At 38.2% G+C, this 18,567-nt stretch overlaps 1 protein-coding gene across 1 annotated transcript in view; it reads left to right on the top strand.

The window, feature by feature from the left end:
• Window positions 1-18,567, top strand: part of EXOC4 (exocyst complex component 4) — a 765,046-nt gene that overhangs the window by 68,066 nt on the left and 678,413 nt on the right. Inside the window, exon 6 of the mRNA XM_025930053.2 lies at window positions 14,559-14,802. Within this exon, the coding sequence (XP_025785838.1) occupies window positions 14,559-14,802 (244 nt within the window). The remainder of the gene's footprint in view (window positions 1-14,558; window positions 14,803-18,567) is intronic.

Below are 18,567 nucleotides of genomic sequence, written 5' to 3'. Positions count from 1 at the left end.
AGGTATGCTCTGGGCATTAATTTTCCCTTGTTACCCCAACAGATGAACATGACCATCTTATGGTTTTGTAGCTTAGAAGCCCAGTATGGGTCTCCCTGGGCTGTGTTCCTTCTGGAGGCCCTCTGGGAGGCCCTCTTCCTCACCTTTCCCAGCTCCTAGAGGCGGCTGCTTTCCCAGACTTGTTGACCTCTTCCTCTCTCTTCCAAACCAGAGACAAGTGTGTTCACCTACTTCTTGGGTCACATCTCTTTGACCTACCCTTCTGCCTCTTCCTCCCTCTTTTAAGGACTTGTGTGATAGATTGATTCCACCTGGATAATTCTGGCTGCTCTCCCTAGCTCAAGGTCCTTAGCCTTAGTCACATCTACGAAGTCACCTTTGCCATGTAATGCATTCACAGATTCTGGGAATTAGGGCATGGATAGCCTTTGGGAACAACTACTCTGCTTACCATACTCTGTACTGCTTGTTTTCACTTGAGTCGCCTTGAGGAGCCAATATGTAAAATTTTGACTTTCTTGAAATTATGTGTGAAGTCTTTTTTTAAATCACTGCAGTCCTAGTCTTTAGGACTATATTAATCTGGGTCACATTATTCAAGGGGGTTGTATAAATGAAGAAGATGTAAATTATGTAGAGAACTGCACAGAATGTTGCTAAGTACATATAAAAGTATGAGGCTGATGAAATACACTATAAATAAAGGGCAGGTATTTTCTTATTCTTAGTGAACAGTAAGTCCTGCGAGTCTATTTGCAAAGTGCCCTGCAAGTCAGTCCTGGAAGGAATAGTCATTTTCAGCAGGGAATTTAACATGGGATTTTAAAATTGCCTTCTCAGCTTGTGAAATAGTGGGATTGAGGGTGTGATCCACTAGAACTGACATCTTTATAGAGGAAGTTCCAGTAGGGAATCCCTGGATAGAACAGATCTCTCGTTGAGGTGCTATAAATCAGGGTTGGAGGTGATTCCTAAGGACTTTCAGATTATTATTAATTAAACAAGAATTTTGATTGTTTGCAAATGAGTCATTTTTCAAGTGTCTTATTTAGAGGTAGAGATGTGAGTGACTTATGTGAGATTTTCTAATGGTTTACATGTTATGGTTTGCAAAACATGTTGTATCGTGCAACTGATGCAGCAGTCCCCTGAGGTAGTTAGGGCAGGTACTGTTGTCATTATCATGATGATTCTTTTCATATCTATCCTTTTTCAGTCTAGTAAATACTTAAGTTATAAGTAAATACTTAAGTTATCAATATAAACTAATATGGAGTGATTTCCAGGATATATTATAAAGTGAAAATAGCCAAGTATAAGAGAGTATCTGAAGTAAAATTTCTCTTCCTGGAAGAGAAGTATAAGAAACACAGGAGGGATAAACCAGAAACTAATGAAATCGATTAACTACATGGGATGGATAGAAAAACAGAAAAATGATTAGCATCCATTTAACTCTCATACATAGTAATAGGGAAAAGAAATGGCCAAATAAAAACCAGGGAAACAATAGATGATTTACAAGAGACCCAAATGGTTCATATACCTGGAAATATTCTCAACACCACTAGAAACCTCAGAAATGCAAACTAAAATAACAAACTGAAAAAAAAAAAAAAAAACAGAGCCTGTCAGATTTGTAAAAATCGAAATCCACTTGTAAGAATTAAAAGTCTAACAAAGCCAATTTTAAGGGCAAGAAAGAGAGAAACAAAAGCTCATGCACAGGTCAGAGAAATCTACATTGGCACAATCACTTTAAAAAGTTATTTGGCAGGCGCCTGGGTGGCTCAGTTGGTTGGGCGTCCAACTTCTGCTCAGGTCGTGATCTCACAGTTTGTGAATTCGGTCCCCATGTCGGGCTCTGTGCTGATAGATCAGAGCCTGGAGCCTGCTTCAGATTCTGTGTCTCCCTTTCTCTCTGCCCCTTCCCTGCTCATGCTCTCTCTCTCTCTCTCAAAAATAAATAAACATTTAAAAAAATTAAAATAAAAAGCTATTTGGGAAATGAAGTTTAAAATGCACCAACATTCCTCTACATATATAACACACATGGCCCCCCAAGAGTTGGGCTTCCTCAGTTTTTAGGCATTATGGCGCATATGCAAAATAACTTATACAGTACAATGACTTATATAGTACAACTAGGGTAAAGGGAGGTGGCTGAATGTAGCTAAAGAGAACTTGTCTAGAGATTCTGATTGCCCCAAGACCCACCTAGTTACCCGCCCGAAGGCTGGAGGGCCCATTATCCCAGATATATCTACAACCCATTCCCAAGAGATCAGTGGTTGGAGAAATTCTGTCCTACAGAAATATGTACAAACAATCTCATTCCTGTAAGGTTTCTAATAATGACACATTGCAGACTTATAACTTGCCTATCTATAGAAGAATGGATAAATTGTGATTATATAATGAAATACTATACAGTAGTTAAAACTAATAAACTAGAGCTATACTGTAACATAAGAAAACCCAAAAGATACAAAGTTGAGTTTAAAACCCAAGCAGTAAAATGATACATATCATATTATACAATTATAAGCAAATTAATTAAATTATACAAATTCGAATCAAGTAAACGTAAATCAAGTTATACAATTTATTTAAGCCCTACTCAAAATAATATACTTCGTATATATAAACATGCACAATATATAACATTTATATACAAATATATGTATATATATATAAACCACATGTATTGTTTCTGTATTTACAAATATACAACATACACATTTACATACAAACAGTAAAAGTGTGCAAACATACAGGACAAAGATACAGAACAATTTCAAAACAGTAGTTACCTCTAGGGTAGAAGAGAGAAGAAAAGAATTGAGAAAGAATTCATGTATTCACAGGGGCCTTCAATTATACCTGTAATTTTTCTTTAAAGAATCTGAATCAAATACGGAAAAATATTAAGATTTATTAATCTAATGGGAAGTACCTGAAGATGGTTACATTAATCTCTAATATATGATATAATACTCATGTGTAATAAATGTATTTTAATTAACAAACCCTGTCCTTGCTTTATTTTTACATTTATAAATATCTGAACGAATAATTCTATTTTGGCCCCTTTGTATATAGTCCTCAGCTCTAGGGGCTGGCTAGAGCTATGGGTGCCTCAGTCAGTTGACCATCCTACTGCAGATTTCTGCTCAAGTCATGATCCCAGGGTCATGGGATGAAGCCCTGTGTCAGGCTCCACGCTCAGTGTGGAGCCTGCTTAAGATTCTCTCTCTCCCTCCGCCTCCTCTCCCATTTTCTCTCTCTCTCCCTAAAATAAAATAAAAATAAAATAAAATAAAATAAAATAAAACTATAGTCCTCAGTTCTATTTATGATTAATCATAGAAATCAACCAAGATATTTAGTAGCAAATGAAGGATTCTTTAGGAACAACTGATTTAAAATGCCTAGGGAGGCCCCAACCTTAGGACAGAAGTAACTCAAAAAGTGTCTATTGTTTTGGAGAACCTTCATTATTCTAGATAAGTGAGTTGCAGGGAGAAAAATTTCATCTCCTTTTATGTTAGGATTCATAGCTCCCACTCCAGGTAGAGAGAATTTAAATATCAAATCCTAAATTTTTAAGAAAAAATATCAAGTCCCAGAACAAGACTTTACGGAATAGAATGCACGTAAGAAAACAGCAGCGAAAGAAAAAAAATGATTTAATTTGTGCTCTCTTTGGGTTTTATTGCTTAACCTATGCTGGTACCAAAAAGAAAGAAAGTAAGAAGTCCAGTTTCATTACGGTTATATTCACAGCAATCCCAGCAGGAGCATGCATAAAATGAATAAAGAAGCCACAAATGAAATGCCTGTGTACCCCGGGAGTAATTGCTCAGTCAAAACGTTCCAAAGGCAGTTTGCCAAATGAAAGGACATACTGAGAATCCAAAAGCTTAAACCAACATTTTACTACAATTATTGGCTTTTCTCCACATTTCTCCCATCCTTTTACCTAAGTTATAGTTGAATTACTACATCTAAATTAGACATTAGTTTCCTGTACATTACAAAATACTGTGACTGATGAGAAATAGGAGAAAGGCTTGCAAAATACATCTCTCACTTCTTTAGAGTGGGAACAGCAAGGGGCTAGCTTCCAATAATTACCATCTGGTGAACCTGGACCAATCACTCAACCTCTGTGGATGGAATAGGTTTATAAAATGAGTTTTGAAAAATAATACCTGATGGGGGCACCTGGGTGACTCCGTCAACTGGGCGTCTGACTTTGGCTCAGGTCATGATCTCACGGCTTGTGGGTTTAAGCCCCACATCGGGCTCTGTGCAGACAGTCCGGAGCCTGGAGCCTGCTTCCGATTCTGTGTCTCCCTCTCTCTGGCCCTCCCCTGCTCACACTCTGTCTCAGTCTCTCTCTCTAAAATAAATAAACAACAACAACAACAAGATACAATTTTGAAGCTATTCTGCAGTCTTTTCTCTCAAAAATGAATAAACACTAAAAAAAAATAAAATAATAACTCATTAACTAGAGTGTATAAGGAATTTTTCATATATTAACTACAAACTGTTCATGTGGTTTGCCTATTTTTTTTATAATTTTACATTTGCATATTTTTGCTAATTAGCTTGTTTTATTGGTTCATAGGGGTTCTTTATATATTCTGGATACTTAGCCTCCGTTGGACAAATGCCAATCTTTCCATGTATAAGGACTCTGGTAAAATGCCCATCATGTGCAGAGGCCTTTAAGATGTCATTTCTTTTCTTCACTAACATACAGGAAAGCTAAATGGACACTAACCATTTTTCTCTCAGTGGGTTTCTTGCTTCTGCCAATCTGTGCCTTGATTTTACATTTTGCAATTAATATTTTTTAATTAAAGATGTATACACATATACAGTTCTATGCTTTTATTTTGGTATTTCTGGTATTCTCCAGAAGAGTTGTACTAGTTCACATTGTACCACGAGTGTGTGAGAGTGCTCGTTTGCCTCACAGCCTCACCAAATAATGAGTTATTAGACTTTAAAAAAAAGAAAAAAATTTTTTTCATGTTTATTTACTTTTGGGAGAGAGAGAGAGCGAGCGAGAGAGAGAGCGTGAGCAGGGGAGGGGCAGAGAGAGAGGAAGACACAGAATCCAAAGCAGGCTCCAGGCCCTGAGCTGTCAGCATGGAGCCCAATGTGGGGCTTGAACTCACGAACTGTGAGATCATGACCTGAGCCAAAGTTGGATGCTTAACCATCTGAGCCACCCAGGCACCCCTGTGTTGTTAGAGTTTTTCAGTTTTGCTCATTTGATAGGTGAAAATGGTGTCACAGTGGTGTTTAATTTGCATTTCTCTGGGGTGCCTGGGTAGCTCAGTCAGTTAAGCATTTGACTCTTGATTTTGGCTCAGGTCATGATCTCATGGTTCATGAGTTTGAGCTCCGCATTGGGCTCTGCGCTGGCAGTGTGGAGCCTGCTTGGGATTTTCCCTCTCTCCCCTTTCCCTGCTTGTGCACGTGTTCTCTCCCTCTCAAAATAATAAAGCTTAAAAATATTTAAAAAGTTTGCATTTCTACAATTAGGAGTCAGTTCGGACAATTTTCCTTAATGTTTAAAGTCCATTTTAACTTTTGTGAATTGTTATTATGTCTTTTATCCACTTTGTTCTATTTTATCTTTAAGTCTCTTACTGTGCAAGACTTCCTATTATTGAACCAATTTTTCATTACCTAGAAAAAAATGCCTCTTGATCATGGTGTGTTATTTTCTCAATGTGGTGGTGAATTCTATTTGTGAATATGTTAGTTAGAATTTTTGCATCAATGTTTATAAATGATACCACCACCATATTGGAGTTTGGTTTCAGTGGAATAATTTGCTTCCTAGAAGGAGTTAGGAAGCTTTTCTTTACTCTCCATGCTCTAGAACAATTTCTGGAGCGTTGGAGTTCTCTGGTGTTTGAAGGTTTAGGGAATTTTCCTGTGAAAACATTTGGATCTGATACATTTTTCATGTTTGTGCTTTTTATTTTCTCTGTTTTTTCCTATGTAAATTGCTCTCCTTATGTACTCTGTCTCTTTTGGGATCAATTTTAATCTGTATTTTTCTAGGAAATTATTGATTTCATTTAGTTTTTCAAATTTATTTATGCAGAGGTCTCTAAAGTATTTTCTTATGGTTTTGAAATTTTCTTTTTTCCTTTTGTTTATTTTATTTGCACTAGCCCCCTTTTCTTGATCAAAGTAGCTGGTGGTTTGTCTATTGTGTTAGGGTGGTTTTTTTTTTTTTTTAATTTTCAAGAAATCAGTGTTTTGATTATTGGGTAGGTCTATTTTTCTTTTCTCTACCTCATTATTTTCTGCTTTTATCTTTATTTCCTTTTTTGTGCTTTCTTTTGGCTTATATTTTCTTCTGATCTAGACATTGAAATCTTGTATTTTAATTTTTACTGATAAATGTGTTCAATGACAGGAATTTTTCTCAACACTTTAAATTTGTCCCATAGACATTGGTATTTAATGTTTCCATTATCATGGGCATTGAAGAGGGCATCTTTTGGGATGAGCACTGGCTGTTGTATGGAAACCAATTTGACAATAAATTTCATATATTTAAAAAAAATGATCTCATTTCAATTTGTATTTGGCTGGAAACAATGTTTTTAGTAGAAGGATTTTACATTCATAAATAAAAGGGTCTTTTGTGTGTGTTTTGTTTCTAGTAATACTTTCTACCTTTATTGCATTGAATTCAGAGAGTATTGTTGGTAATATTTTTACTTCAGGGAACTTTCATTTTCTTTGTGACTTCTTATATGATCAGTGTTTATGAGTGTCCCATGGATACTTGAGTGAAAGATGCATTCTTTATTACCAGGTGGATGGTTTGATATATATCCATAGGATCCACCTTATTTAATTATGTTGTTTAGGTCTTCTATCTCATTTTTTTTTTTTTTTTTTTTGTGATGTATTCAAGTTTTCTCTTGGATTTTTCCTCTGTCTCAGCATCACTTGAAGCTTTTGTTTTAAAATGGTGGCTGCTGTTTAATTTGGTATATAAATATTCATAAATGTTATAGCCTTATTGTGAATTGTGGCATGTGGTATTAGAGGGCATGTGCCTTTTGTCATTATGGTTAATGCCTTTTGACTGGCATACCTTTGTTCATTTTTTATTTCTAGCTGTTCTAAATTTCTAGTTTTGGGATCAACAATATTGTTGAGCTTTGCTTTCTGATTCAGATTGAAAAACCCTTTTCTTATAATAGGGGAGCTGAATCTATTAATATATGTTGATAAGACTAATATGTTTTGTCTCAACTCTATCGTAGTATTTTATAAATATGTATATTTGCTATATTTCGTTATCTCTGGGATATTAGTTCTTTGCTCTTTAAACAAAATTTTTTTTTGGCTTAGGAGGTGATTTTTTTTCCCCCCAGTGATGGTCTATTTAATGTATTTAAAAACTTGGATAAAATGCTCTTAGTCCCTTTTTAATGCTTTAATCTTTCTCTCTCATTTCTGTTTTTGTTGGTATCCTTTAATCCCCATCTTTTGTTTAAGTAGCAACATGACTTTATTTTCCTTTCTATTCTGCCAATTGTTAGTTGTGTTATTTTTACTTTTTCACAACATACCCGTCTTAGTTGTCTTCCATCCACACCGGCCCGTTTTGCTTTTGTCATAAATCTGTACTTAAATATTTTAAATGCTTACCATCAATCTTTTTTGCTGAAGTTTTCCCACTTACCTCTTGGTTGCATAAAGCTTATCAAAAGATTCCTTAAGGCTAACTGCTTTTTCCCCCTTTTTTGTTTTCTTTTCATTGGTACTTAAAGGACAGCTTAGATGGGCATAAATGCCTTAGTTTACAATTTTACTTACTGATTTTTTGCCCTTGTAAGCTGTGATCCTGTAGACCTTGAGGATTTTTAACTTAGGAACTTAATAGTTTTAGTAGGATATGCCCTGGAGGTTTTTTTTTTTTTTTTTTCTTTTTTTGGGGGGTGGGGTGGTTAATTTTTCCAGATACCCAGTAGGCTCTTTTATTTTGCAGATTCAAGATTTTTTTTTTTTTTTTTTTTTTTTTTGCTTTATAATTTCAAGTATTCTATTGTTTGTTTTTTCTAATGTGTACTTTTTTCTTTGCCTGTCTTCCATTTCTACTGCTTTCTCTTTGGTCTCTTTATTGCTGTCTTTATATCCCTTTTATTCCCTATTTTGGTTCCCTGAATTTCCACAATGCCCTTTATAAAATATTCATTTGAGTCTGTTTCCCCTTGGGTATTTTATAATTTATTCTTCCTATCTGAAATAATCGTCTTTTTCTTCCATATTTCTTCTGAGTTTAGTCTGTTTTCTTTCCATACCTTTCTTTTATTTGTCCATGTCTGTTCCTAGTTTTGGAATTTTTGACTCAAAGTGACTTTTCTTATCCCCAGGTTCTTGTTTGAGTATATTACTTCCATCTGGAGTGTTGTCATCTAGTTTTCTTGTGCTTCATGATAGTTTTATTGTACGAAAATTTATTGAATTTTCCTGTTAATGTGTGTTGGATTTTCTGATCGCCCTCCCCCCATATACCTTTATAGGAATCTGTTCATTTTTTATGTTTTTTTTTTTTTTTTTTTTAAATGGGTATGGGGTGTTTTATAGAATTCCTAGCTCATTGGCTCCCTCTTCTGTCAGCATAGCAAAATCCAAATACTTGAGTGTATTATTTGTTTTGATGGTAGGAGAAGATTGTTCTCAGAATTTCGACTCTCTTGTGGGGTCCTGAATGTTCTCTTTATGCTTCTTTCTCCCTTCACTATCCAGTAGTCACAGGGCATTTCTCTCTTCCTTTTGTCTTATTTCTCCCATAGAAGCTATAGGTCTCAAATACTCTTGCAAATTGTCTGTTTTTAAACTCTCTCTCTCTCCTGTAGTCCATGTTCTCATCTACTTGGATACTTTTTGGGTATTTTCAAACTTAGGGTGGACGTTGTCTCTTTTAGTGATAGTTTTAGATCAAACTTAGGATCATCAGTAAGTCCCTTGTCTCTTCATCATGGTTCTTCACCTGCCTGCTTTTGCTTGCTTGCGACAAAGCCTTGTGGCAGAGCAGGGGTGGGGCAAAAGTTTGAGAGATTGCTTGCTGGGATTAGGTGTTTCTTATTACAGTTGTGAATTTTGGGCAATTTCTACCTTCCAGGTTATCCTGAGAGTATTATTTGTACAAATTTTATTTGTTCTTCTAGTTGTTCTTTGTTGTTTTGGAGGAAATAAGGAGAAATGGGGACCTAAGCAACTACCATTGTCTCCAGCAATCCAGGAGTTGCTAAAGCTGGAAATTTTAAAAGTACATTTTTTTTTTTTTTTACTTCCTTAGGGGATTGTTTTTGTGTTTTGATATCACATCTCATTTAATAGACACAGCGGTGTCGCTGTTATCTTCATTTTACAGATGGAAAAATTGGGGTTCCGCAAGATTTAATGACTTGAGAGAGATTTACACAGTTAGAACATGGTAAAGTTGATAATCAAATCTAAAGTTCTATGATGCCCAGCTCTTGCTCTTTTTACTACATCATGCTATCTCTTTGGGCAATTGAACTTATAAAGCCTTAGATATTATTGAATATTAATATAAAGTATGAATTTGTTCGTCTCCTCCTTGTCTCTTCTCTTCTCCTGTATCCCTGTTATATTTTTAGTAGCCACTTTTCCATTGGTGGCTACTCCTTGACTTTCAAAGATGCATCCTCCTTGCTCTAAAAAGAGATAATGTACATTCAGTGCTGTCCCAAGGGAAACTGAACAGGTGTCGGTTTTGTTGGTTTTTATCCTAATAATCCTCCCTCCACTCTACCTTCCCCTTCAAACGTACCATCATTTCCCCCTTAGCCCACTTTCAGTTGTGGAGGGACCAGTGTTCATTCATTGTGCTTTCCAACCTCACTGCAGTGTGGGGTTCATCTCCACTTCTGAATTGAAACTATTCCTACACTGCAGCTGGAAAAACCCCTAGCTCCATGTCAATGACAGCCCAAGTAGCAGTTGGCAATATTTTTTGTCAGTCTCCTTTCTGGAGTGGGGTGTTATACTGTCTGTAGTTTCCTTCGGAATAATTTAATCTGCACCTTAGGGGTGCTTAGTTAACATTTTTGAAGTACCTTAATCAGGAATTCACACTTCAGAGATAGTTAACATTTGAAAGACCCTAATCAAGATTCTATACTCCAGAGGCGACCAGTGCATCGTATACTGCGCTCTCGATCTGTACCAGTGGGTGCATTAAATAAAAGATGTTAGAAGTAATTTTTTATTGGTGAAACAAATGGTATTTAAGGTATAGGGTTGACCAAGTATCTCCACTGGGACATGAATGGAAGATAAGGATTTGAAGAGGCCAAAAGCGTACCCAGGTCTAGAGCTGGATTTGGTCCTGTTCCTGCAGTCTTAATGGAGGATTTTGTCAGCTCATATGGCTAGTGGTGCGTGTTAAGTCTCTGTAACACCCCTGGGCTAAAACCTGCCTGCCTCTGCCTGCTTGTCCACACACAGGTCACTGGATACATACTTTGGCTCCACTCCTCACTTCCATTTCTTGTCCACAGAGGTGTTACTCTCAATTTTGAACCAGACTATTTTTTTAATTTCTTAATCTATACTTTATGTATACCTGTGTTTTGAGATTGGATGTCTCAAGTACGACTTTACAGTGCCATTTTGACCAGAAGCACAGAATTATTTTTAGGTGGTAACTTTCTTATTTTCTACCTGAGAGTATTGTTACTCTTCTGAGGCCAGATTCCCATCTCTGGGGGCAGCATTTTGGATGTGTAATTCTCTTGATACTTTATTGGTCAAATTAGGCTTGGTAATTTTTTTCAAGTCCCCTTTTTATATTGAATTCCGTTCAACAGTGACACAGTTCTCCTGTTATATAATGTTCTTATATGCAACAGGTAAATGAAGTTATGTATGTAGGCCAAAATCATATATATCAAATTTACATGCTTTAGGTACCGTGCATAGTATGAGGAATGACATCTACCAGGAGTTTCTGTGGTAAACACCACCACTATTTTACAACTCAATCAACATGTATAAATGCTAAGTCAAATAATAAAGCTTATTCAATACAAAGTTAAAGTGTATTACCAGGTTTCTTGTGCAAATTTGATAACATTTGTATATAGCCGTGGCATGTGTTACTGATATTTTCCTACCAAACATACTGAGAAAAGAAAGCAGTTATATACTGGTCTACATTGCTTCCTGTACTCACTGGGAAACAAAAGGTGGTTTTCTTTTATAGAACACTTACGAGCTTAAATGGATTATTCACTTTATCTGTTATTTTTTTAAATGGGCTATCTATAATCTAGGTGCACATAATTAGCTATGGGCCATGTAACTGGAGATGTAGAGATTTAGACTAAGTTGATAGAATCATGGAATTGTGGAGCTTGAAAGGACTTGAGATATCATTTAGTTAATCGTTCCATGAGTCCCAGCGTGTCTTACTTAAACCTTCCATGAATCCCTGCTTAGCCTCAAACCACAGACACGGTTTCTATGCACTTAGGCATGTATATCTACACATCCATATCTCTTTCCTTCCTTCCCCATCTATGCGTGTAATAGAGACCAATTGGGACCAGTAGGATTTTGGTAGAAATAATGGGTTCAATTATGTGAAAGTCTTAATATTTAACACTGTCCTGCCAGTAAGGGTCTTTAAAACCGGGTTCAAGAAATCCTCACTTGGTAAGTATCCTCAGAGCAAAAAATCAAACAGAACTAGGTAAGAGAGTCAAGTGTTTCTAATTATAAAGTGTTTTCAAACCTACATGGTGAGTACATATTCCATCACTGTAGATACAAGGGAGGAGTTTGGTAGCGTTTGGTAGTTTAGAAATATGTACATTTTGTTCTAATTGTGGTGTGAGGCCCTTGCTGAATTTCAGCTACTTTATTTTTGTACAAGCCTTTTTCCACAAAGCACCAATAATTCTCTCTGACCTCACAGGGCTTTTGTGATTATTGGACTAGTCTTCACGGTTGATTATATTATCCTTTTAAATTGCCTTTTAATTTTCAGCTGATGTAAGTGAAATAGATCATATAAATTAATTAATATTGGATCCATTCAGTGTTTATGCTCTAGGAGATTTCAGGAGACAAACAGAAAGGTAAGGTTCTACACAAATATGTCATTTGGGGCTGTGGCATTTTATTATTCAGACCTTGCTTATTTGTTATTTTTTAATAGGCCATCTATCATATTAGCGCACATATAAGTAGCTATCTGCCACATAATCTAAGGGCTTATTGATTTAAACTACATTTATCTCCTTGCCAATCGCTTTTGCCGCAGGTGGTTGCCACATTCAGATGGCCCTTTGCTTGTGTCTTTTGTGACTCATAGGTGCCCTTTTGTGAAGATCATTTTCTCCCAGCTAAATTTCTATTACTTTTGTCCCCTCGCCTGAAGCCCCGCTTATAGTTGTGTTTCATTTTCCCTCTCTAACATGCTGAATTTAGATGGCTGCTTGGCTGCTAAGTATTTCTCTCTTCTTGCTGCTGGGATTGGTTTTGCAGGATGCAGTGATTCTGTGGCCTGAGGTGTCTAGTTCTTAATGTATAAAGCAAAACCAGTAACTAAAATGTCTATTCTTGGGATGTCACACTTGGAAATATCAATGCCCCCCCCCCCTTTGTTGTTGTTGTTGTTGTTGTTGTTTTTGATTTGCCATTAGAATTGTCATCTTCAGAGGTTTAAGCCACTTTGGTTCTACTCCTGCTTTAACTAGTATTAAAATTATTGAAATTAAATACCATATCATCAGATGTCCTCTATGTTGCAGAGAAAATCATAGGAATTTGGTCTTTCCTTATGTGGTTCTCTTTCTCCACATGGTTTCAGCATCATGGATAAATATTGAGAGGATGTCTTCAGTGAAGAGGAAGCTTGTTCAAGTAATTATATCATGCACATCATTAAATGCTTCTGGTTCATGTTTAAGTGCATTTTATGAGTTGGGAACAAAAAGAAAAAGGATTGAGGAGAAGAGACTGCATTCATCTGAAGCAGGGATTTTTGGGGACTTTGGGCAGTGGGTACAAGGATTTACTCCGTAGGCTGGGATGTTTTTATTCTTCCCCAATACATAGATTCCAGTATATTCCAGCGGTGCTGAACAACCTGGAGTGGGACCCGTAGTGTAGTTGAGATTGAATCTACTGGAGAAGAATGTATGCATTCTTTCAGGATATCCCATTGTTTTAAAAACCTGCCACTCGTTTTGAAGAATAAAGGAGAGGGAAGGATGGGGAAAACTTTCACTATTGGGGTCCAGCTTCAGGCTTGCACTCACTTTTGCTTTATTCTCTCTTAACCCAACCATTTTTAATAGGAGAGAATTATTTTTGGGCGAGGGGTTTTTTAACCTGTGGTTCTTTGGTAGTTGTGAACCCCCTGGCATCCTGTGAGAAGTTTCGTGTGTATCTGTGTTAGTTTGAAGGGAAGGCCTGTGGTTATCAGTGGCTAACAGAGGTCTCAGAGCCTCATCCCTTGTTCCTGCCAGCTCCTCCCTGGGGGTAAGAAGCACTGCGCTGGGCTGTCCTCTTCCAATCCCAAACCACGTGGTTTCCATGAAAGCTGTCCTCTGCCGATCTACAGAGACTTTGGATGTAGACTTCTGAAAACTAGCACGGATTAGCAAGAACTGTTTACAGCAGAGAGTGTTATGGTAGACCCATGTTTAAAGAAAAATAGAAGGTGGTTCTTTTGTATTTATGAAAACTCCTTACTTAGTACTCTTTTCCTCAGAGTCTTGTGTCACTGATACGTATTGTTCTTCCCTTATTTTTTTCATCTTATTTAACTTCTTTACCTTTCTACATTAACTTGTAATCTCTTCTTATCAAGTTACTTATCTTTTCTAACTATTAAGTGAGAGCTTTGAGACCATGGTCTGCTTCTTTAGAATTCTCCTGCAGCACCCAGCATGGTGTTTTATTTAATTAATTTATTAAATTTTTCTTTTTTTAACATTTATTTATTTTTGAGAGAGAGGGAGGGAGGGAGGGAGGGAGTGTGATCAAGGGAGGAGCAGAGAGAGGGAGACACAGAATTCGAAGCAGGCTCCAGGTTCTGAGCTGTCAGCACCCAGCCCTATGCGGGGCTCGAACTCACGAAGTGCAAGATCGTGACCTGAGTCGAAGTCGGATGCTTAACCAACTGAGCCACCCATGCGCCCCAGAGTATGGCGTTTTATAAACAGTGAATGCTTCATCAGTGTCATGAACTGACTGACTGTGGATAGGGCAGTCTGTGGAAAACTTTCTGTGGAGATTTGCTTGTTTTTAATGGTTTCTACCTCTTATTTTAACTGATGGGTATGATTTGAGGAATATAACTTATTTTGTGATCCTTAGTTACTATGTAAAAATGATTTAATTATTAATTTAGTTGAAGAAATCTTCTCTGATTCTGTTAAGGGAGTAATCAAAGCAGTGATCCCATTTAGTCAGCCCATTCTGTTTTTGAATCTTGTAATGGATTTTTTTTTTTTTTTACACAGTCAAGGAGATAAACCTGCAGGACATCAAGGAGGATTTGGAGTTGGATCCAGAGGAGAACAGCACCCTTTTTATGGGCATCCTCATCAAGGGGCTGGCCAAACTGAAGAAGATCCCAGAGACCGTTAAGGCAATCAAAGAACGCTTGGAGCAGGAGCTACAGCAAATTGTGAAGCGGTCTACGACCCAGGTCGCAGACAGTAGCTATCAGAGAGGAGAGAACCTCACTGTGGAGAACCAGCCAAGGTAAATAGTGTTTTTGAGAACTCTGTGTATTGTACGTTTACTAGGATGGGGGATTGGTGACTAACTCCTGTTAGTGTTATTTCTTGAACTTGGGCTGCTAGAGTCCATGCAAACTCAGATTGGTGAGAGAGCTTGAGTAGGCATGATTCAGCTGGTTTTGATGTAATTAAGAAGGGTTTTTTTGTCTAGTTTTTAAAAGCAAGAATGCATACATGGCGGCTGGGGAGGGACAGAGAGGGAGACAGAGAGAGAGAGACAGAGACAGAGAGACAGAGAATCTTAAGCAGGTTCCACACCCAGCTTGGAGCCTGACACAGGGCTCGATCTCACAACCATGAGATCATGACTTGAGCTGAAAGCAAGAGTTGGATGCTTACCCGACTACCACCTAGGTGCTCCTGAATAATATGCTTTAAAACTTCTTAACTACAGGGGTACCAAGAGCCGACTCTTGGTTTTGTCTCAGGTCATGATCTCATGGTTCGTGAGTTTGAGCCCCACGTCGGACTCCACGCTGACATCTTGGGGCCAGCTTGGGAGTCTCTCTGTCTGTCTCTCTCTCTGCCCCTCCCCTGCTTAAATAAATAAGCTTAAAAAAACGTATATTGGGGTACCTGAGTGGCTCAGTCAGTTAAGCATCTGAATTCAGCTCAGGTCATGATCTTGTTTGTGAGTTCAAGCCCCGCGTCTGACTCTGTGCTGACAGCTCGGATCCTGGAGCCTGCTTCGAAATCTGTGTCTCCTTCTTTCTCTGCCCCTCCCCTTCTCTCTCTCTCTCTCTCTCTCTCTCTCTCTCTCAGAAATAAACATTAAAAAAAAGCATATTGTTGGGGTGCCTGGGTGGCGCAGTCGGTTAAGTGTCCGACTTCAGCCAGGTCATGATCTCATGGTCCGTGAGTTCGAGCCCTGCGTCAGGCTCTGGGCTGATGGCTCGGAGCCTGGAGCCTGTTTCCGATTCTGTGTCTCCCTCTCTCTCTGCCCCTCCCCCGTTCATGCTCTGTCTCTCTCTGTCCCAAAAATAAATAAAAACGTTGAAAAGAAAAAAAAAAAAAGCATATTGTTAATATTCAAATGAAAAAAAAATGTACCAATTATTGAATATTAAGTACTAAGCAGTATTCAAGCCAATTTATATCATCTCATTTAATTCTCACGACAACTTCGTATAGCCAGGGAAACTGGGGCTCAGAAACTAGTTATAAGCTCAAGGTCACAGAACAAGTGGCTGGCTTTGGAATTGAAGGCAGGTCTATGGTCTTTCCTCTGTCCTATGCTTTCTTCTTTAATGTGTGGTGCTATTTGCCAATAGGCACATAAGTTTCAAAAAATAGAAACTATGATTTCCGGTGAGAGCAGAGGGCAGAGTGAAGCGTGTCCTCTCAGTTTCTCCAATAACGTCAGTCCCTGGGAGGTACCAGACTGTGTGTAGAAGGGCTCATAATATTGTGGACCTGTTGTTAAGGAAATTCTACTGTGTGTACTTAGGGCTTTAATATTTTTTTTTTAAAAAAGCAGATAACAAATGTAAGGAGAAATAATAGCTTACTTAGTATGGAATAATCCAGACTTTAAGTTTTGGGGAAAAATTAATGTTACCTATTTACATTTTCTATATTCTTTTATACCTAAATCACATTGATTTTGATTATGCCTTAAATGTCTTCAAAAATTAGTTGCCTTTTAAACTTCATTTGGAAGTGCAATTGGTGAAGAAACCATCCTTAACCCATCTCCTGCCATAGACCCTTTCCCAGCACCTGTTTTGATGAGCATGCGCTTTGGAGTCAGGCAGACCTGACTTTGAATGCCAGCTCTGTAATCTGAAGGAAAGAATCCCTGTCTTAGAGGGTTGCTTGGTCTAGGTGAGATCTTATGATTAGAGTTTAGTCAAGTAGCGCCAGCAAGAACTATCACATGCATACATATATGTGAATGCATGCGTTTGTTTATTCTTGCCTCCTTCCTCGACTTCCGTGTTCTTTGTTTCACCCTGTGATCCAGAGAGGTTGGGCAATGGTTCTCAATTGAACTTTGCTTTTCTTCTTTCTTTGCCCTGTGCCTGGATTTCTGTGAAGACCTTTTGCCTCCTTACTAATGAACACTCCAGAATTCTGGTCTGGCTTGCTATTTGCCCTGTTGCTGCAAGTCCCTAGATGAATACCCTGAACTTTCATAGGGAAATAACATGACTATTGGGTATATTGAAAATGAAACGAAAGGGCACGGATCAATAACTTTTCTGCAAATCTCATTACAGTACCCTTAAAAGCAATGTGTCTTTCATAGGATTTTGACCTCTTCCTCTTCCATTCCTAAGCCCGTTCCAGAATTCACAAGTAGAAATTACAGCTATGGAAGTGGAAATTCAGCATACTGCCCCAGGAAATAATAACTGTTTCCCTGTGAGGAATGAGTCAGCAGCAGGGTCTCCTCCCCACCCTCTTTAAGTTTTGTTGTCGTCCGTATTTAGAGGCTGTTGTGGGTAGGGTATCTTTGACACTGGAAAGTAAACCAGCTGCTTGCCCTGGTTTCTGGTGTATCACATGATCCCATTTTATAAATGACCAGATCTGAAAAACTGGGCCGAAACTATGGTGAGATAGAATAATACAGAGAAAGCAAACATTTGGGGTGAAGCACTCCTCTTGGAGATGAAAGATGAAAGTCTTGGGCTGGGATTCCAAACGACTGATAGTTTCATGCTAGTCTATGAGGGCTCTGTGCTTTCAAATGCTTTAAAACTCACCAATTAGTGACCTTGGGAACGTCATTCAAAAGTGATTGGCACTATTACTTCCAGAGGCTGAAAATTTTAGAAGGGATGTTGTCAGATTATCCCTTGCAGCCTGCATGGTACTTTGTGTTCATTAAACTGTACTGGGATGTGTTAGTGGCATTTATCTTAGAAAGAAGTCAAGTCGCAAAGCTTCATATTATTTACCATCCAGGGCATCTTACGCTAAATTACCAGAATCTGTTTTTCTTAAAGTTGGGGTGTAGGCAAAAAGAGCCACAAATCCTTTTTTTTTTTTTTTTTTAACATTTATTTATTTTTTGGGACAGAGAGAGACAGAGCATGAACGGGGGAGGGGCAGAGAGAGAGGGAGACACAGAATCGGAAACAGGCTCCAGGCTCTGAGCCATCAGCCCAGAGCCCGACGTGGGGCTCGAACCCACAGACCGCGAGATCGTGACCAGGCTGAAGTCGGACGCTTAACCGACTGCGCCACCCAGGCGCCCCAAGCCACAAATCCTTTTTCCCCACTATGCACGTTCTTTCCCTCACCCCCCCAGTGAAATAACCTCTTTCAGATCATAAGCATATAAATGCTGCCGTGAGGCAAGACACCATTACTATAACTTTTCTTAAAAGTCTCATTGTTCAGCATCATCTTACTAAATATATTCTGGTTGTGATGCATTGCAGGCCTGTTTTCATTTGTCTTTATGGAAAGAGAGTTTATATGGTGTGCTATTCTTCTGGAAAAGTAGAAGGAACCAGGCTACTGAATGGTCATGTTTCACTTCCTGCAGAGAGAGCCAGGATACTTCCTCAGCCAGTTTGTAAAAATCACTTCGGTGGCCCACTTGTTTCCCGACCCCCCCACTCCTGACGATCTGTTGTCTGTGTCTCCTTTCATTCATTCGCAACCTGTCTGGTGTCCATAAACCTCTACTTACTTTTGCAGAAAAATACTCAGATGGTCTTGTTGCCAACTTGATACAAACATTAGGGCAACATGTGCTTTTTGCTAATCTCCCGGA

Source organism: Puma concolor, chromosome A2, assembly GCF_028749965.1.
Source record: "Puma concolor isolate L17-30 chromosome A2, mPumCon1.1.hap2, whole genome shotgun sequence".
Classification (NCBI taxonomy): Eukaryota; Metazoa; Chordata; class Mammalia; order Carnivora; family Felidae; genus Puma; species Puma concolor.
Note: the sequence above shows the minus strand (reverse complement) of the source record. Positions and strands in the feature narration are given on the sequence as shown.